Genomic DNA, 21,774 nt, shown 5'->3' with positions numbered 1-21,774 from the left:
AATTAGCTCAAGGATTTGCCCTTTTTTTCACCTACTTTGGAGCTTTCCCAGGGCTGAGACAGCTAACAATGCATAAAAGAAAAAAATGATAAATTGGGCTTAACCAAAATTCAAAATCTTTCCCCTTCAAAAGACACCATTAAGAAAATAAAAAGACAAGCCACACACTGGGAGAAAATATTTTCAAATCATATACCTGATGAAGGACTTCTAACCAAAATATACAAAGAACTGTTACATCTCAATAGTAAGAAGGGAAAGAACCTAATTGAAAAAATGCACAAAATATTTCATAGACATTTCTCCAAATCAGGTATACAAATGTCCAACAAGCAGATGAGAAGATGTTCAATATCATTAGTGGTTAGGGAAATGCAAATCCAAATCACAATGAGATATTACTTCACACCCACAAGGGTAGCAAAATTTTTTTAAAAAGGAAAAATAACCAGCGTTGGTGAGGATGAGGAGAAATTAGAACTCTCATACATTGCTGGTGGTGCATATAAGTGTAATAAATGTAAAATGGTGTAGCCCCTTTGGAAAACACTTTGGCAAAAGATTAAACATACAGTTACAGTAGGACCCAGCAATTCCACTCCTAGGTATCCACCCAAGAGAACTGAAAACATATGTCCACCCAAAAACTGGTACATGAATGTCCATAGCAGCCTTATTCACAACAGCCAAAAGGTAGAAATAACCCAAATGTCCATAAACTGATGAATGATAAATAAAATGTGGTATATACATACAGGAGAACATTATTCAGCCATCAAAAGGAATGAAGCACTGATACGTGCTACAACATGAGTGAACCTTGAAAACTTCATGCTGAGCAAAAGAAGCAAGTCACAAAAGACTACGTACTGTATAATTCCATTTACATGAAATGCCCAGAATAGGCAAATCCATAGGCACAGAAAGTAGATTAATGATTGCTTGATGCTGGGGGGTGGCAGCAGGGATTACCTGCAAATGGGCAAGGGAGATGTCATGGAAGTGATGGAAATGTCTAAAATTGGACTCTAGTGATGGTTGCACCACTTGGTACATTTACTAAAAAACCTTGAAGTGTACACTTAAAATGGATCAGCTTTATGGTACATGAATCTTGTCTCAACACAGAATTTTAAAGATACTCTGGGAAGCAGAGATAAAAAGAAAGCTCATATCTTTGACAACTTATAGGGATCATACAGAACTCACCAGCCTGTTGTATGTTGTTGTTGTTGTTGCTGTGGTGATGGTAGGAGTGGTGGTTTTCCCACAAGAGCTGAGGGTCAAGCAACAATTCAGGTCTTTTAAAATAAAAATTTAGAAGTCAACAGAAAAAGAATGTTGCTGGCTTGAAATTTGGAGTAGCAGTGGGGCAAAGAGAAGTGGATGGGTTTAAAAACACTCAGGATGCAGAAGTGACAAGATTTTGTACTGATTAGATATAAGGAATGGGGAAGAGTGAGGATGCCTCAGACTCAGCATGCTTAAAGTTGAATTCCTGTTGTCCTCCCAAACTTACTGTCCTCCTGTGCTGCTAATCTCAGTGAGTGGATCGGCATCCCGGTACAGAGTAAGCATTTATTAATTGTCTTTGGAGTGAAAGAATAAACGAACAGAGTGAAAATACAGCCAAAAAAGCATTCACCAGGTCCTGCCAAACAGCTGGTCCTAAACTCACCCTCAAGGTCGACTCAGGAGACGTCTACTACAATTTCCTGTTCACTTTACCGACCATTTGGGAAATCAACAGGTCCCACGCCCAGAAGAACACCCACCTTCATATCAGCCACACCTTGCCTAGAACCTGCAGGCGTGGCACAGACCAGGTTTTGCCAAGAGTCTCTTATCCTGTAAATTCTTTACATGGGGGCAACGGCAGGTGCATGTACAGCCCATAAGAGCATGGGGGATGTTTGGTGTTGTAGAAAGAGGGTCGCGATGGTGCCCAACTGATTGATCTATGTTCACTTTGGCTCCAAGCAGAAAGAGACTCTTCCCACCAAAGAGATTTATTAATCCAGGGACCTCCCTCCTCAGTCCTGACAGGGAAAAAACACAGCCACGAGAAACTGCAGATACGGAGCGATCGCTTTGGATATTTTACTGCCGTTCCCAGGGTTGACAAGCAGTTACCCAACTGCTTGTGTTTCCTGATACAGATACCAAAACCAGGAAGTGATCCGTCCCAGTCCACACTTCCCAGAAATAATTACGTGGGGCACGCAAACGACGTCCCCAGACTCAGCCAAACCAGCAAACATTCCCTGGTTATGGAAGAGAAGTGAAATTTGCAACCCAGAAGGGAAATCTGGCTATGTGAGCAGTAGAATTGGGGGTGGAGACATTTGATGAAGTACACTTTTTTAAACCTTTGTTTAGATAGTATCATTAGATAAACATCCTTTTCAATGATAAAACCTAAGTCATTTCTGGTCCTTTCCTGGAAGAGCTTTTTGCTGCTGACAGTTTATAGGAACAGCAATAAGAGGCCATTTTCTGGGCATGGAGCCCAGGATTCAAAGGGAGACTCCAGAAAACATCTGGTCTGCTTGATACATAGAAGCCAGCACTGCATGTGTGTGTTTGCGTGTATGTGTTTCTCCAGTGCTGACTCACGGCATTGAAGCCTCTCTGGAAATACCCCCACCCTTCTAGCCAGCCAGTTTATACACACCCCTTCGACTCCTCCTTGATTCAAATGCTAGGTCAAGAGGAAGAAGGAAACTGAATTCAAGAGCTGCTCTCAAGCATCTAGAATTCTCTGTACCCCACCTCCTGAGAAGAGAGACTAGCCCCAGCTCTGACTCAGACCACTACAAGCTGGGCTCTCCTCTTAAAGTACCAACTTTATTCGAGCCTTTGGATAAAACTGAAAGAAAAGGGTCCACGAGTACTGTGGATTGTGCAGAAGGCAGGGGGCTGGCAGCTGGCAGTATAAACAGAAAGATGGCAGGCCCGAAGTCCAGCATTGAAACAGACCCCGAAATTGAGCTTTTTGTAAAGGTAAGTTTTCTAGCTATAATAACGGCATATAGAATGTATTACTTCTTGACACTGGACCTCAGCTTCTTTAAAAAAGTCAACATTTGGGCTATAGATAGGAAATAATTTTGTACTTGTATTCCTACTCTGAGTCCTAGAGGGATGCGTAGGTGTTTGGTTGCTCTTAGACAACAATAGGAAAACATCTCATCTGAAAAAGGCAAAGAGATATGGTGAAAAGAGCACTAGACTGTTGGTAGTCAGAGCAACTAAATTGTATTCTTAGTGGCTTCCTAAGTAACCTTGAATAAATCCTTCCCTCTCTCTGGACCTTTGTTTCTCCATCTATACAATGAAAGAGGCTGACAAATGATCCTTAAGGGCTTTCCAGCTCTCACAACCTGTGTTTTATGAGGGAGGTTTTAGAAGGGGTGAATGGGGTGAAGAGAGGGCCAAGAAAGGCCTGAGAGCCCCATTCCCACACGTAGCCCAGACAGAGATTCCTTAAATTCTCCCATAATGGATGAATATCACAGCAGGGTCAGATAGACACTAGGGGAGAAAAAAGCCAGGAGTTTGGGTGCCTATTATGTGAGGAGGAGGCATTTTAGAATGCTGCACTTCCTCTTTATGGTCTGCCTTGGGTTGTTTTTTTTTGATGTCTTAACTTTTCAGAAAAACCCTTCGGAAAACCCCTAAAGCAGGAGAAAAGAGCATGTGCTTCTAAATTAGCTCATCAAGAAAAATAAATAATTTTGTATGGGTTATTCCAAGTGGAAATTACATAGTTTTCTAAATCCTTGTTTATATTAACTATTTTTTTCTCTATATTTTCATTGACTATTGGAAGTACTCAGGATGATAATAATAATAACAAACTCATATTTTGCTTGACCCTTTTCTAAACGCTTTACATATATTATCTCATTTAATCCTAATAACAATTTAGGAGATAGGTTACTAGTAGTATCAGTAGTAGTAGTGGTAGCAGTACGCATCATTGTAATTTCTAGATAAGCAACCTAAGGCAACAAAATTTAAGTAAATTCCCTCTAAAACTATATAGTCTCTTGACGACTTACAAAGACATTAAATAGGGTATGCTCACCAAATGTTAGGTAAACATCTGTTAGCCAAAATAATACCTTTACAATTATTTTAAAATATTTAACTGGTCACATACATGCGCCAAGGACATAATCAACCTGCTTTTTCAAAATTATAGGAGAGAGACCCTTGAATGCCTGCATAGCAAAATAATCCAAATATGTGTTTGCTAGGCTATGGGGCATAAGAGCTACTTCTCCTATCTCTGGATTCCAGCAAAATATGTGACTGCTCAGGCATGACATAAATAAGACAGTTTCCTAACTGGCTTTTTACATCTACCAATTCTAAACCAGAGATAATTTTCCTTCATAGGGTAACTAAAGTGTTTCTTTTGTCTGTCCTATTCATTCAATCCAATCAAACTCCTCTAACCAGTTGTTGGCATTGATCTGTGTGTTTATCTTCATAGACTTCCCATATTTGGGTGGTAATCTGGACAGGAGGAATTAGCAAATCACACATTGGATGAGCAAATGCTTAATTAAGTAACAGCTTTCAGGTTAAAATAATCATTTATTGAGTACTTACTATATGGCAGGCACTGTGCTAAGTGGTTCATTATTAACCCTATTTTACGGATACAGAAAATAAAGCAAAGAGTAGCTGAGTAACTTTGTCCAATGTCACATAGCTAGTGAATGGCAGAGTTAGGATCCCACTCCTTTAAAATAGCTATGTCTACTGTTATTCAATTGTTTTCAATTGAGCAAACTTTTTAGTAAAATTTTCCAGAATTTCATCAGATAGAATCCTTTAGGTGTAGGCTAATCTAATGACATTGATGTAAATCAGATTTTCTGGAAGAATCTTGAGTATCATTTGGTCCAGGTTTTGTTTTGTTTTGCTTTAAGATGTGTTCCACAGATCTCTAGAGGTTTCATATAAGATACTGGAAGGGGGCATAGGGATTAAGGGGGGTAAAAAATGTCAGAGTAAGTTTAAAAAGTACTGCTCTTTACCAATGGTATCTCATTTATAGAAAAGTGGTATCTTTCTAAAGAGTAAATGAGTCTGTGACTTCCCCAGCTACCTTTGGCTGTGGCTTAAAAACCCTACCACAACTTCCCCATACCACTGATAGGATCCCAGCAAGAGATTAAGCACTCTCCAGTCACAATTAAGAGTTTATATCACAGCACCTATGTGTTCCACGTAGTCAGTGAAAACATTTCCTTTCAGCTCTAAATGATTTGGGCCAGATTTATATCCAGGAACTAAGAACAAAGGATTTTCTAACACACATTTTATTTTGTCTAAATGCAGAGTTTATCTTATTGGTTTGTTGTTCATTGTTAAATGGAGTTTTTGTGTTCTCTACCAAACACTCTAAAATTTAGTTTTAGTAGATTTGTACATAACATTATCTAATCTAACATTTGGGCCAAAATTCTGAGTGTAATATTTTTGTCAAAAGCATTTTATCTACGTGGGAAAGAAAAAACAGATGATGCTCTTCTCTGAACATTCAGACCATTTTCAAACTCTCTTAGAACTATCATAAAGACTAATAAAAAAATCCAACAAAACTATTAGATGGGAGAAAGAAGTGTTTAAGACGGTGGGTTCTAGAGTAGACAGCCCTGGATTTGCTATGTGACAAGAGTATATAGATCACCAACGCTTGTCTAGCTGAGTGTATTTGAGCAAGTCAGCTTCTCTGAGCCTCAATTTCCTCATCTGTAAAACAAGAGTAATAACAGAATCTACCTCACAGGATCATCTTCATTGTGAGCATTAAATAAAACAAATACGTAAAACACAGTGGCTGTTAACATAGTAAACACTCAATAAATGTCATATTGTGGTTATTATTTTTCATGTTTAGAAATTTAGATCACAAACACAAAGAGAAAAAGTTGTTTTGATAAATGATCACATCCCGTGTTTTCCAGCTAAAGATACACTACTTAAGAGGTAGGTAATTCATCAATCAGGTTAGAGAATTTACATCCTAAAATTTTATGTGATGGCACTTTAAATCAGCATATTATAAACAGAAAAAAAAAAACCTTCAGTTTTCCTGTAAAACTACTACATTTCCCCCACACCTCACTGTTTTTCCTTTCCTTTTGCCAAAGGCGATCCACCCTTCCTGCTATATCTATCATCAGACTCCATTCTTCTTCCTGCTTCCCACCCCCAATCACGTTTCCACTCACTAACCCCATTTATGATTGGATCTTTAGTCTGGCTTCTGTTACAAAAGAAATGCAGCTGCAAAGGTTGGTTGCCTCTTCCCATTCCTCTTCACTCCCTGACATCACAAAATAGCAACAATAAACACTATTTCCTCTGTCTCATCCTCTGCTAGGGAAAAGAAAATTTGCCAAAAAAATAGAATTATGCCTAGGTCTTCTGGGACCTTAATATTTCTAGAAATGACAGATCAGAGCAGCTGTAAGAAGAAGTACCCTTCATTTCCTTCTACAGACAGAGGTGAAAGAGAAAAAAAACTAGGTCCAAGAGATGAGAGATGCTGATGGCTTGGCCTTGGGTAGCTAGCACCTAACAATGTCAGACAGATAGTAAGCATCAAATAAACATTAAATGAGTGAATGATGTAATAACCATGGCAAATGAGAGAACTGAATTTATTTAGCGATATTTATAGGTAAAACGGACAAGAATTAGTGTTGGATTCAATGTTGGGGATGAAGCAGAAGGATTATCCCCAATTTTCTAGTTTAGGCAACTGGGTGGATGCTGTTTTGTCTGCTCAGGCTGCCATAACAAAATATCATAGATTGGGTGGCTTAAACTACAAACATTTATCTTCTCACAATTCTAAAGGCTGCTTGTCCTAAACCAAGATGCTAGGATCGTCGGTTTCTGGTGAGAACTCTCTTCTTGGCTTATGGATGGCTGCCTTTTCTCTATGTCCTTGCATTGTGGGGACAGAGAGAGGAAACATGCTTTCTGGTCTCTTTTTATAAGAGCATTATCCCATCATGAGGGCTCTATCCTCATGACCTCATCTATACCTAATTACTTCCCAAAGTCCTTACCTCCAAATACCATCACATTAAGGAGTTAGTGTTGCAATATACGAATTTGAGGGGGAACACAATACAGTCCATAGCATAAGGGAGTGCCATCCACTGGAGTAGGAACCGTAAAGAGTAGGTCACTGTGTGGTGTAAAGAAAAGGGAAGAAATTCCGTTTTGGGCATGTGGCGATTAGGGTGTCTAAAATCTGGATCTCACATGAGGACACTACATCAGTTATAGGCCTCTCAAGAAGTGGCTGCCTTTTCTTCCTCATTCCTGTTACCACTGAGTCTGGAGATGGGGTAGGTGTCCCTTAAGTATCCTTACTCCTCATTCCTGTTTCCAGACAATTCTACCTCACTCATCCAGAGAAATACCTAGGTTGAGTCTCCTAAAATCAGACTAAACCACACATTAACCTTCTTTGTTATAGTAGTTTTCCAAACCCCGGGCCACTCTCCCTTATTTCCTGAGGATTTTAGCTCCAGATCAGTGTCACTCTCTTCAACACTATTCCTATCCTAACTCTTGGTGACTTTAACATCTACACAGGTGACTCTTACAATACTCTGACCTCTCAGATCCTTGACGTCCTCTCCTCCAGTGATCTTGTTCTTCACCATCTCTTAGGCACCTCCTTCCATGGTCATACCCTTATCTTTGTCATTGCAACATCTGTAAGCCATGCATAATATCATTTATTTGAGGAGTTTTGTTGTTCTGCTTTTTTAACTTTTCTGTTCTAATAGACATTATTGAGGTATAATTTACATAAAATAAGATGCATTTATTTGAAGTGCACAGTCCAATGACTTTTGGCAAATGTATACCCACATGTAACCACCACTCCAATCAAAATATAAAATAGTTCCATCACCTCAGAAAGTTCCTTCGTGTCTCTTTGCTATGAATCTTCCCCACTCTACCCCGCTACTCCCCTGCTAGGCAATCACTGATTTGCTTTCTGTCAAAATATGTTGATTTGTATTTTCTAGAATTTTCTATAGACTGAATTATACACTAGGGTCCTCTTTTTTGGTCTGGCTTCTTTCACTCACCATAATTATTCTGAGATTTGCCTACATTGTTGTGTGCAACAATAGCTCATTCCTTTTTGTTACTGAAGTCTTCCATTGTATGGATGTAAAAGGTTTATCCCTTCACCCATTGAAGAACATTTGGGTTGTTTCCAGTTTGGGGCTATTGTGAATAAAGTTGCTATAAACTTTTACGTACAAGTCTTTCTATGGCCATATGCTTTCATTTCTCTTGGGTAAATACCTAGGATTAGAATTTCTGAGTCACATGGTAGGTACATTTTTAACTTGGACAAACTCTTTATAAAGCAGTTGTACCATTTTTTACTCCCAAGAATAGTGTATCAGTTCCAGTTGCTCTACATTCCTGCCAATACTTGGTATGGTCTTTTTAATTTCTGCTATTCTAATGTGTGTGTGGTGGTATCTCATTGTGGTTTTAATTACATTTACCTGTTGACTAATGATGTTGAGCATCTTTTCATGTCCTTATTTACTATCTGTATATCTTTTATGTAGTGTTTAAACCTTTCACCCATTTTTAAGTTGGATGGTTTGAGTTGTAAGAGTTCCTTATTCATATATTTTATATATTTTGGATACAACATGCTTTTTATTTTCTTGACAGTTCTTTCGAAAAGCAGAAGATTTTAGTTTTGATGTAGCCCTTTTTCTCTTCTCTCCCTCACTCTCTGAATCCCAGTCACATTGACCTTCTTTCAGTTCCTTATGTGTGATATGCTCCAACCTGTTGCAAGGCCTTTGGATATGCTATTACCTCTGTTTAGAATGCGCTCTTCATGCCAATTCACCTAGTTAACTCACTTATCCTTTGAACTCAGTTCAGATGTGACTTTTTCAGAAAATGCCTTCCCTGACAAACCCCATATAGACTGTGTTTCTCTGTTACACACACTCATAACGTGCATGTCCTTCCTTCAAAGAATTTATTTCAGTTTAAAGCTGAGAGTTAATTTGGGGGACTATTTTTTATTTTAATCTATTTTTTGTAGATAAAATGTCTGGGCTATGTTAAACACACAATTATTTGTTCAGTGAATATTTATTGGGAGAGTGGATGAATGAATGAAAAATGGAGGGCCCATGGTTAAACTCAAGTATATATAAAATTTCAAAACAGAAAAGTGTGCTGTTTTCCATCAGTCAGAGAAAGACAGATTTTTTTCAAATAATTTTATTGAGATTATAATGGTTTACAACATTGTGTAATTTCGGGTGTACATTATTGTTTATCAGTTTCTGAATACACTTCATCGTGCTCACCCCCAGTAGTCTAATCTTTATCCATCACAAAACATATGTGCCCCTTTGTCCCTTTCTCCCACGCCCCAACCCTCTTTCCCTCTGGTAACCACTAATCTGTTCTCTTTATCCATGAGTTTTTTTATCTTCTACATATGAGTGAAATCATGCAGTATTGGTCTTTCTCTGTCTGGCTTATTTCACTTAACATCATACTCTCAAGGTCCATCCATGTTGTTGCAAATGGGACTATTTTGTCTTTTTTATGGCTGAGTGGTATTCCATTATATATATATATATATATATATATGCGCCACATCTTCTTTATCCAGTCATCAGTTGATGGGCACTTGGGTTTCTTCCACATCTTGGCTATTGTGAATAATGCTGCAATGAACATAAGGGTGCATAAATCTCTTTGGATCACTGATTTCAGGTCCTTTGGATAAATACCCAGCGGTGGAATAGCTGGACCATATGGTAGTTATATTCTTAATTTTTTCAGTAATCTCCATACTGTTTTCCATAGTGACTACACCAGTTTGCATTCCCACCAGCAATGTATGAGCATTCCCTTTTCTCCACATCCTCTCCAACATTTGTTGTTTTTTGGAAAGATAGATTTTTAAATGAATAGTTTTAAGACAACTATTAACTATTTGCCAAAAAAATAAAAATAAAAATAACAAAGCTGGAGTCCCAATACACTTCTTACACCAAAATAAATTCCAAACAGACGAAACAAATGCAAAACTGAAACCATAAAATTACTAGAAGAAAACACGAGAGAACGTCTTTATAGTAAAACAAAATAAAGTAATTTTTTAATAATCTTGATGCACATAATGGCTATGTAAGTAGATCAGGAAAACCAGACTGCATAGAGGAAAATAATGGTAGATTTTATGTAAAATTTAAGTTTTACTTAAGGCCTGTTTTTAAAATCACCTGTAATATGTATTTTAAAAAGTTAATATCTTTAGTATACAAGTAATTTTTCCAAATCAATAAGGAAGAAGTCATCACCTTAATAGAAAAATGTAAAATTGTCATTAACAAACAGTTTACAAAATAAGGAAGTCAAATGGCCAATGAACATATGGCAAATATCTTTCAAAAAGGATCTATCAAAATAGAAAGTGCACATACTCTCTTTACCCAGCACTCACTTCAAGAATGAACTCTAAACAGGATAATCTCAGAAGTGGAACAAGTTATATGCCCAGAAATATTTGTTGCTAAAGTATTTAGAATAGCAAAAATTTGGGAATATTGTAATGTCTATTAATAGGAAATGTATAAGTTATATAAATTCTGGTAATATACAAAATTTATCAGTAGTAGTACTCATCACACTTGTAATTTTACATACAATGAGATTATTTGATTCATTATCTCTCTCTACCCACAGATGGTAGAATCCATGAGATTAAGGACTTCTAACTTTGTCTCTATCAACTAGCTCATTTCCAAGGAGGCACTCAATACATACTCGTTGAGCAAATGAATGAATGAGGTCTTTCTTTATCTTAATAGGCTGGAAGTGATGGAGAGAGTATTGGAAACTGTCCCTTTTGCCAACGCCTTTTTATGATCCTCTGGCTTAAAGGAGTTAAATTCAATGTGACTACTGTTGACATGACCAGGTAAGAGAAATCAAGACATGTCTCTTTTTGGGGATTGAAATCGGTAGACACTAATACAATGTTGGTGTTTGTATAATGTGTACTTTATCTAGAGGCCTAACTATGCTTATTTTCAATAATCATAGAAAGCCCGAAGAGCTGAAGGACTTAGCTCCAGGTATCAATCCTCCCTTCCTGGTGTATAACAAGGAGTTGAAAACAGACTTCATTAAAATTGAGGAGTTTCTAGAGCAGACACTGGCTCCTCCAAGGTACAGCATTTAACAGGATACTATTGTTCTTGAGATAATCTATTTTATTGGCCTATTTATTGCAGATTGATGATTCTTCTAAATATCTATTTTTCAATGTTAGACCTCTTTTGCTATCTTTCTAGAAAAGTTTGAAAAGAACCCCCTTCATCACTCCATATATTATTAGAAAACTTTGCTATAGAATTATTTATTTAATATATGTAAAGCTATTAAAACTTTATGAGCTGTAGGTATTAGGGAAGGGCAAAGGATAGACGTGGAAACCTGGGAAAGGTGGGTAAGTTTGGGCCACCTTTAATTTCAGTCACTTTATCTGATCCATAATGAAGTTTGGGGGCATTTATACTGGTAGAAATCAGACATTTTATTGTAGAATCCTCAGAAGGTCTTCAATTTTGAAATAGACTTTAATTCAGTCTGATCTCTTAGCTCTGCAGGTTGGGAAATATTATGTCTAGTATGCATAAACTTTCCCATTCAACTTCAAATACACAAAGATGATAGATATAACATTTCAAAATATTTTTTTAAAACACATAGCATACTTGAAATAAGGAAGTAAGTTCGCTGTGGGCTAGAAATAGAGAAGGAACCCATAGTGGGGTAGGAGTGAGAGTGTGTGGTAATAACACTGTATAGCCCATGAGGACTGGTCATGACTAGGCCTTCACATCACTGATGGCATAAGGGCAAAACATATCCAACACAAGCTAGAGGCCAGGAAACAAGTCTTACACAGTTAACCAGAGGCCAGAGCTGCACTATCTACTCTTGAATGACAGCTTTATATCTCTGCCCACTCAGGATAGTGCCTAGAAAAAGAATCCTGCTGTATTCATTTTTTTTATTGCTGGGCAACAAATTAACCACAAACTCAGTGTCTTAAAATGACACTCATTTATTATCTCACAGTTTTCATTGGTCAGGAGTTTGGCTGTGAACTTAAAACTGCTCTAAAAAATAAAGTCTTGAGCCAGCCCTGATGGCCTAGTGGTTAAAGTTCAGCATTCTCACAGCTTCAGCAGGCTGGGTTTGGTTCCCAGGGGTGGAACCACACCACCCGTCTGTCAGTTGCCATGCTGTGGCAGCAGCCCACATAGAAGAACCAGAAGGACTTACAACTAGGATGTACAACCGTGCACTGGGGCAAGTCTTAATCATAAAATATATGTATATATATATATATATATATATATATATATATATATATATATATATGATGAATGAAAGGTTCTATCAGTCCATAGTTCTTCCTACATAAGAAACTAAAGATACTATGTTAGATTCTCCTCTGTGTGCCTATACTAGGTTTCTTTCACCTATTATTGATGGCTTCTTAGATTTTAAGCTCCTGCTCCAAGTTTCTCCTACAAGTATTGAGTTTTATTTTGTTCTTTTCTTCTCCTCCATTCTCCTCTACTACTCCCTCCCCTTACACCATCCTTTTCTTGCTCCCAAAGGTAACTAGTGAAAAAATCTATTGTGTATCTTTCCATGCCTTTTTCTATGTTCATATAAGCATAACAATAATAAGCATAATTTACTTTATAAATATTACATCTTGCTTATCTCACTTCAAAGAACATTGTTAATATCCTTCAACTCTACTGGTATAGATTTAACTCATTGTTTTAATGGCTGCATAGTAATCCTTGTCACAGAAGTGCTACAAGTTGCTAAACTATTTCTCAACTGATGGACATTCCCTTTCCTTCCAGTTTTTTACCACTACAGATAATGCTATAAATAGCATTCTTGTTCATATGTCCTTATATACCAGTGTTTTTATTCCTATGGAATATATTCCCGGGAGCAAAATTCAAATAGTACATATTTTTTTAATTTTTACTACTTTACTCATCAATGTATGAGAGTACACTTTTCCCACATATCTGTAATACTATGTGTTATCCCTCTTTTTAAATTTGTGCCAATATGATGAGTGTAGTGATATCTCATTGGTACTTTAATTTGCATTTCCCTGAAAGATAGGTGAATTTGAGCATCTTTACACATGTTGGTTGATCATTTGGTTTTGTTCTGTGAATCATCTTGTCAAATCCTACCGATTTTCTATTAGCTTGTATATCAGTTAAGGATTGCATTCAACTCTGGTAACTAGAGATCCAAAAAGTAGTGGCTTAAATAAACATGAGTTTTATTCTTCTCAGATAATAAGAAGCCAAGAATGAGGCATTGTAGGGCTGGAATGGCAGCTCCATGATTTCACTGGACACCCAGGCTCTATTTCTTCTCTGCCATCCTTCAGGTGAAGCTTCCAGTCTCAAAGTTAACTCGTGGTGACAATATCTCTGCTATAATTCCAGGCAACAGATATAGCTCCCACATAGGAAGAAGGAGAAGGGCAAAGGACAAAAGATGCAAGCCAGCTTTAAGGTACTTTCACAGAAGCCACATTCAACAATTTCCATTTATAACTCATTATCCAGAAGTAATTCACAGGGTCATATCTAAGTACAAAGGGGGGCAAGGTAATGTAGTTTTTATCCAGGTATATTGCCACCCCTAACAAAACAAGTTTCAGTTAGTAGACAGAAAGAAACCAAGAAGCAGAAAAATAAAGGGGTACATAACTATATCATTTACCATAGTCTGCTCCTCTAACCATCCAAATAAATATGTGCATCCTTCTTCCCATACATGGAACACACTTACTCCCAAGAGAGAGAACTTCCAACTCTCATACAGTTACTGCATCCAGCTCACAGTCCAGGATTTTTAGATGATGTGAAACATCTCCGTAAGGTACTAATGGTCAAGCAATCAAATAAAATAAAAGACAAGTTGTCTCCACTCACTCCTTGCACACTCAATATTCAATGATGGAGCAGAAATTGGATAATTGGAATAAAAACTCCCATTTTAAAAAGGGAACATAGGATAAGACACACTAATCACTCGGTCATAACAGTTGCCATTGTTGGAGAAATAGTTGAAAGATTATTTTTAAGTTTTGGTTTTATAAACAATGCTAAAATCAACTTTCTTTTTACAAGGCTCTGTAGAGTGGTTATTTAGTCTGTGATGTTGTTAGATGTGGGAGCCCTTCCATATAAACTTCTTATCTAATTTTTAAAACCTATTAGATATCCACATCAATGAAAATGGTAGAGTAGGGAACTCCAAAATCCATCCCTCCATAAAAGTAATGCATAGCCTGGCAAAAACCATAAGAATCAACTTTTCCAGAACTCTAGTGGAACCCTGAAGAATTGACTGAAGGATCTGCCTTTTTTTCACCTACTTTGGAGCTTCTCTAGGCATTTGTGAGGCAGCTTCCCTAGCAGCATTTGTAGAAGGCACTTAAAAGCAAATGTATTAGCCACTGCCACGTGGGGCAATAACACTTGGGGAAAGCAATAGACATATTGAAAAGCTTGGGAAGAAAGAGGCTGGGACACTTCAGGGATATTTAGAGGAATAAGGCCTTTAAAAAGCATTCATGTATTCTAGGAAATCTAGAAATCCATACACATGTCCAAGTAGGGACTTATGCTCAGAAAAAGGTTTGAGAAGACCCTAAGCTCTCACTTCTAGCTGAACTTCAGGCATCATGCAAGCAGAAAGTGATGGCTAAGGCAGAACTGCAAACTGCGTACCTAAGTGTTGAAGGAGTGCCCCAAGACAGAGCCAGCCTGCAAAGACTGGGAGAGCTTTTTTTCTTTCTTGGTTTCTTTGCTTTGGTTCTAAGAGTTTAAGGACATCTCTGTCAAATGAATAACTGACCAAGGATAATGGGACAAAGATTTCAGTAGCTGTACACAACAAAAAACACAGACTTTACAAAATTACTTCAGAAAATTCACTGAATGAATAAAGGGCAACACCCATAACGAGCAGCAATAACAGACTCTGGGGAAGGGAAGAATCTGGTTTCCAGATATCCCATATTAAAATATTCAAGTGTCCAGTTTTCAAGAAAAAAATACTAGACATGTCAAGAAACAAGAAAGTATGGCCCATTCATGGGGAAAAAAGAAATTAATAGAAATTGTCCCTGAGGAAACCCAGATACTTGATTTAATAGACAAAGACCATAAATCAACTATCTTAAATATGTTTAGAAAGATAAAGAAAACCATGAACAAAGAACTAAAGTAAACCAAGAAAACAATGTCTCAACCAAGAGAGAATATCAATAAAAAGATAGAAATTATAAAAAGGAACAAATAGAAATTCTGGAGTTGAAAAGCATGATAATTAAAATGAACAATTCACTAAAGGGTTTCAACAGAAGATTTGCACAGACAGAAAGAGTCAACAGAACTGAACATAAGTCAATTGATATTATCCAGTCTGAGGAAAAGGAAGAAAATGAACAGAACCTAACAGATCTATGGAATACCACCAAATGTACCAAGATATGTATAATGGAAGTCCCAGAAAGAGGACAGAGGGAAAAAAGCAGAAAGACTATTTAAAGAAATAGTGGCTGAAAATATCCCAAATTTAAGGAAAGATGTAAATCTACACATCCAAGAAGGTTAATGAACTCCAAGTGGAATAAATTCAAAGAGATCAACACCAAGATACATTACAATCAAGTTATCTAAAGCCAAAGCCAAAGACAGAATCTTGAAAGTAGCAAGAGAGAAGTGTTTCATCATACAAAAGGGATTCTCAATAAGACTACCAGATGATTTTTCATCAGAAACCATGGAGGCCAGAAGGCAGAAAGATGACATAAAGTGCTGAAAGAAAAAAGTCAACCAAGAATTCCATATCTTGCAAAACTATCCTTCAAAAATGAAGTTAAGATATTCCACATGAACAAAAACCAAGGGATTTTGTTACTAGTAGACAAGAAATGCTATAGGGAGAGCTTCAGGCAGAAATAAGAGGCAACTAGACAGTAACTCGAAGTCATATGAAGAAATAGAGAGCACCAGTAAAGGAGAAAAAAGCACATGATCATCTCAATTGATGCAGAAAAAGCATCTGACAAAATCGAACACTATTTCATGGTAATACTCAACAAACTAGGAATAGAAGGGAGCTTCCTCAACCTCTTTTTGAATATAGTGGCCCCTCAGGCAAGGGAAACAAAAGAAAAAATAAACAAATGGGACTACATCAAACTAAAAAGCTTCTGCACAGCAAAGGAAACCATCAACAAAACAGAAAAAGAACCTAACAATTGGGAGAAGATATTTGCCAATCATATATCCAATAAGGGGTTAACATCCAAAATATATAAAGAACTCACACAACTCAACGACAAAAAAACAAACAATCCAATTAAAAAAAGGGGCAGAGGATATGAACAGACACTTTTCCAAAGAAGATATACAGATGGCCAACAGACACATGAAAAGATGTTCAACATCATCAATTATTAGGGAAAGGAAAATCAAAACTACAATGAGATATCACCTCACACCCATCAGAATGGATATAATTAACAAGACAAAAAATAACAAATGTTGGAGAAGATGTGGAGAAAAGGGAATCTTCATATGCTGGTGGTGGGAATGTAAACTGGTGCAGCCACTATGGAAAACAGTATGGAGATTGCTCAAAAAATTAAGAATAGAACTACTATACAATCCAGGTATTCCACTGCCAGGTATTTATCCAAAGAATGAGAAAACACTAAGTTGAAAAGATATATGCACCCTTTTGTTCATTGCAGCATTATTTACTTATTAATAATATTCCACTGCATATATATATATGTGTATGTATGTATATATATATATATGTATATATACACACACCACATCTAAGTGTTTTGTTTCAGTTTGTTTTCATTTTTTCATGTGGTTCTATACCTTTTGTATTAAATTATTTCTAAATATTTTATGCTTTTGTCATTATTATAAATGGATTATGCTAGTAATATCTATTTCTATCTGGTTATTGCTAGCACAGAAAAGTTATTTTTCTAATGTTTGACTTGTATTTAGCCAACTTGCCAAAATAGCTCATTAATTCTAGTAATTTTTCCTTTTCTAGATATACAATTATATTGTTGCTTCTCTTCCAATAATTACAGTGATTGCTTTATGTTATTGTCTTCCTCCACTTGCTAGAAGCTCAAAAACAGTGAAAAAATGGGCAAAAACTCTATGCCCTAGTAGAGCCTACATTCTAGTTGGGGAATATAGTAAATAAGCAAGATAAAAAGCAAAACATAAACTATTTTAGATAGTGATAAATACTAAGAAAAAATAAAGCAAGGGAGGGAAGTAGTGGGTGTTAGGGACAGGGGTGAGGTTGCAATGTCAGATAGGGCAGCCAAAGAAAGGCCTCATTTAGGAGGAGCTATCAGAAAAAAAGATCTGAAAGAAGAGGAGGAGCAGGCCATGTGCATATATGAGAGAAAGCACTCCATTTAAGGGCAGACCAAGTGAAATGGCCCTGGGGCGAGAGCTTGTCAGGCCTGTTTGAAGAACAGCAAGGACGTTAGTGTTGAGTGAAGAAGAGAGTAGGAGATGAGAGCAAAGAGGTAAGGTGGAGTCAGATCGCATTGGGATCCGAATCTGAATGGGATGGGGACAGTGCAGGGTAATGAGTAGGGAGAGACATAATATGACATATTTTAACATGATTGCTCTGTCAGAAAGTGGAGAAGAGTCAGGGAGTGTGGGGGACAAGCACAGGAGTGGAAAGAATAGTCGAGAAGCTGTTTCAGTAATATAAGCTTTGGAGTGGGCAGTGGGCAGTGGGGGTGATGAGAAGTGGACAGATTCTGGGTGCATTTCGAAAGGTAAGCTGGCTGGAGTTGCCAATGGATCAAATGTGGGAATGGAAAGAAAGAAAAGAATCAAGGAAGATGGCTAAGTGTTTAGTCTGACCATTTCTAGTTGCTAGAGGGGTTTTTTTATGAATATGAATTGATTTCCACTGAATATTTTTTCTTCATCTATTCATGATCATATGGTTTTCCTTTTTGTTAGTGACCAATTACATTACTACATTACTTGATTTTATTATGCTAAATGAACTTTGTATTTCTAAGAGGAAGACATCTTGGCTACTTTTTTCCATTGTCTTCACCCTCTTTATTCCTTCATTTGTTTTGTAAGGTAAAATATTTGAAGTCATATTTTTTCCTATTAGTTACCTTTGAAAATGTATCATCACCATATCTTCTGCCAAATAGGCTTTTAGGAGCAAGTATGGGGACCTAACTACCATTTGAAACATTGTTTCTACACCTAAATGAGTTTTAAATTCCAAACAGCTGATTTCCCAGAGCACTTTAGAAACTAAAGTATTCTGAGATTGGGAAAAATACATATTTCCAATGAGAGATTTCTCGGGACCTTCAGTTTCCAGCACAATTTTCCAAAACTTTCATTCTCAGTAGAGTGCAAGCTGGGACACCTGGTCTCTGTCTTGTTATGTGTAAATGATAGTGCAGTGACGTTTCTTTTTAAGGTATCCTCATCTGAGTCCCAAGAACAAGGAGTCCTTTGATGTTGGCTGTAACCTCTTTGCCAAGTTTTCTGCATACATTAAGAATACACAAAAGGAGGCAAATAAGAGTAAGATACCTTTCTTTAAATCTCTCTGTCTTTCTCACTTGCTCACTCTCACATTCTCAACTCAGCTAAAATAGGATTTTCCTGAATATACAGTATATGTTGGGGAATACCCTTCCTCTCATTCTCTGTTCTCTCCTCTGAAATTCCCTTGCATGAAGTTTTATTAGATTTAGAACTCAAGATTCAATATGGCAATTACCAGCTTAGCTCAATTACAGCATTAACATGCCAGAAGTGAACTAACCGCAGGACTATATTTCTTAGCCCCTCAACTTTCCCAGTCTTGTTTACCTTTAAGGTTTCTTAAACCATAGCACTACCATCTCCCACAACATTCTTGAATAGGTTTACTATCCTCTGAATCATGAGAACTATTAATATCTGACTCTACTTTCTGATTCTTCTGTGTTGAATGATAGCATGCCTCACTTTTCTTTCTCTTTTTGACTCTCCTCTCAATGCACCTCCTCAATAAAAGTCCAAAAATATTTCCACTCACCACTTGATTAACATCTGACACTATCTTATCAGTGGGTAGTTGAGTGTTCTAGTTAACTATTTAGATTTTGAAGAGCCAGTGTAAGCAATGTGTATAGATAGAGAAGTCTAAATGTGTGAAAAGCATATTGAGAATGTATTTAGTCATGAAGACAATATATTTATAAGTAACCCTGTGACTTCATTGCCTCAGATTTTGAAAAATCTATGCTCAGAGAATTTAAGCGTCTGGATGACTACTTAAACACCCCACTTCTGGATGAAATCGATCCAGACAGTGCTGAGGAACTCACTGTTTCCAGAAGATTGTTCTTAGATGGAGATCAGTTGACACTGGCTGACTGCAGCTTGTTACCCAAATTGAACATTATTAAAGTGAGTGTTTATAGGGCGGGCTGAATGGTTTGTGAAGGGTTTGGGAGTTGGCAGCATGAAGCACAGTGACCATTCAGTGTGAGATTGTTACATGATGGCTTTGTCATCGTCATCATACATAGTGTATATCTCCTTTTTCTCCTCAGAGGAAAAATCCATAATGATCTCCTCCAGGAAGCATAATAACCTTGTTTATTTCTTCCTAAATCAGAAGGTATTTTCTACTGTCTTGTCTATAAAACAAGGGTAATATTACCTATTTCACAGAATTGTTTAAAAAATTAAATAAATTAAGGCATAACAAGTGATAAATGATGTGGGCTATTAATATTATTGTGATAATTTAATCAATGATTTAACAAATTTTTATTGAACAGAACTTATTCTGTCTCAGGTCCTATGTGTCTATGTGTCTATGTCAGACACAGAGATTACATAAAGAAATAGGACACAGTAAGGACCCTAAACAAATTCTTAGTTTATTGGGGAGATATATGCTCTTTTTCTGTGCTTCCTTCTTCTAAACATATTCATAATTAAATACAGCGTAAATGTAAATATGATTGCAAGAATATAGCTTTGTTTATATTTGACAAAACATTAAAGTAGTAAATCCAAAATTCTTGTTTATTTTGTAGTCCTTTCTGTGTAGATAACATGTCCTCAAAGATCTTGACTTTTGAGATATGTTTCTACACACTGGGCATGTTACTGTAGCCTTTTACCACCAATTGCATTTTTCTCTTTTTTCCCCCAAATCCTAGGTTGCTGCCAAGAAATACCGTGACTTTGACATTCCAGCAGAATTCTCAGGTGTCTGGCGCTATCTCCACAATGCCTATGCCCGTGAAGAATTTACCCATACATGTCCTGAAGACAAAGAAATTGAAAATACCTATGCAGGTGTGGCTAAACAGAAGAGTTAGGACATCTCGTTCAGTAGAAAAAAACTCTTTTCACTTGCTATCATATTAGAAAGCTTTTTGGAAATAAGAATATGGGAGATATTGTTTCCTCTATCCAACTCTCTTACAAAAAAGAACACTGTATTTTCTGTATCTAGTGAGTCCAAACTATCTGCCCACTGTGTATCTTAAAGGTATTCACATTTTCACTCCATTTTCTTTGTTCCTATGGTATATCTACCACAATCTTAAATTACATGGAAAGCATCAAGATTTTTTACTATATGATTGAATTCCTAGAATGCATCATGCGTAAGCTCAACAGACGGCTGAAGAGCCACAATCTCAAACTGCTCCTTAGAAACATTTCCATCTAAATCATTAAAACAATTTTACATTTTTATTAGTTTAATACCTGGATGAATTTATTTCTGATATGAATAACGAAGTCAGAGAGTGAGCATATCAGAGAGGCAAATCCTTAAAAAATGAGTTAAAAAAATCAAATCTAGGAAGAGATCAGCACCAATGGGTCTTAGCATGGGATTCAACACCTAGAAATATGACTGCTTCATAGTCAGAGATGACAATATGACAATATAATCTAAATTATACTGTCAAATGAGCAAGCATTCATTGGATAAAACATAACAATAATTTTTTTAAGACATCCAGGTTGCTGAAGACAATGGTGACTGCTTTGGTCTGTATCTCCTAATATTTCCTTCAAAAGCAGTACAAAATAACAAGAATAAATTTTAAAAGGCACTGAAACCACATGGTAAACAAAACTTGAAGACAGAAAAATCCCTAAACCTCAATATAACTCTAAGTTTAAAAAAAAGAAAAGAAAACACCAAAGCCCAGCAAATACTCTCTCACATTCATGCTTCACTACAAATTTTTGCAGTGAGCAAGAGTGGGCTGAGAAAAACTGTAGGGAATAGGGTTGATCTAAAATCATTGAAAAAAAAGAATAAGTCCACCTAAAGTATGAAAATATTTTTTAAGTGCCCTGGTGGACCAGAGCATGGAGTACAGGAAAGTAACTTAAAAGTACGCACAATTTGAAGTAGCAGTTTTCAAAAGGCATGGTTTCTAGGGAAGAAATAAAAGGCAAAAAATAAGTGAGAAACAACCTTCAGTAATTGGGTGTTGAAGGGTAAAAATAAAAGTAAAAGGAGAACATTTAGGGTCCTACAAGA

General features: G+C 36.8%; 1 protein-coding gene across 1 annotated transcript; it reads left to right on the top strand.

The window, feature by feature from the left end:
* The first annotated feature begins 2,220 nt into the window (after nucleotides 1-2,220).
* Nucleotides 2,221-20,981, top strand: CLIC2 (chloride intracellular channel 2). Its single transcript, XM_001494262.6, has 6 exons — nucleotides 2,221-3,003; nucleotides 10,917-11,026; nucleotides 11,152-11,277; nucleotides 18,685-18,791; nucleotides 19,483-19,664; nucleotides 20,429-20,981. Exons 1-6 carry the CDS (start codon nucleotides 2,947-2,949, stop codon nucleotides 20,588-20,590), a joined length of 744 nt encoding a protein of 247 aa, XP_001494312.2. The 5' UTR covers nucleotides 2,221-2,946; the 3' UTR covers nucleotides 20,591-20,981.
* Nucleotides 20,982-21,774: the final 793 nt, after the last annotated feature.

This window comes from Equus caballus, chromosome X (genome assembly GCF_041296265.1).
Source record: "Equus caballus isolate H_3958 breed thoroughbred chromosome X, TB-T2T, whole genome shotgun sequence".
Classification (NCBI taxonomy): Eukaryota; Metazoa; Chordata; class Mammalia; order Perissodactyla; family Equidae; genus Equus; species Equus caballus.
Note: the sequence above shows the minus strand (reverse complement) of the source record. Positions and strands in the feature narration are given on the sequence as shown.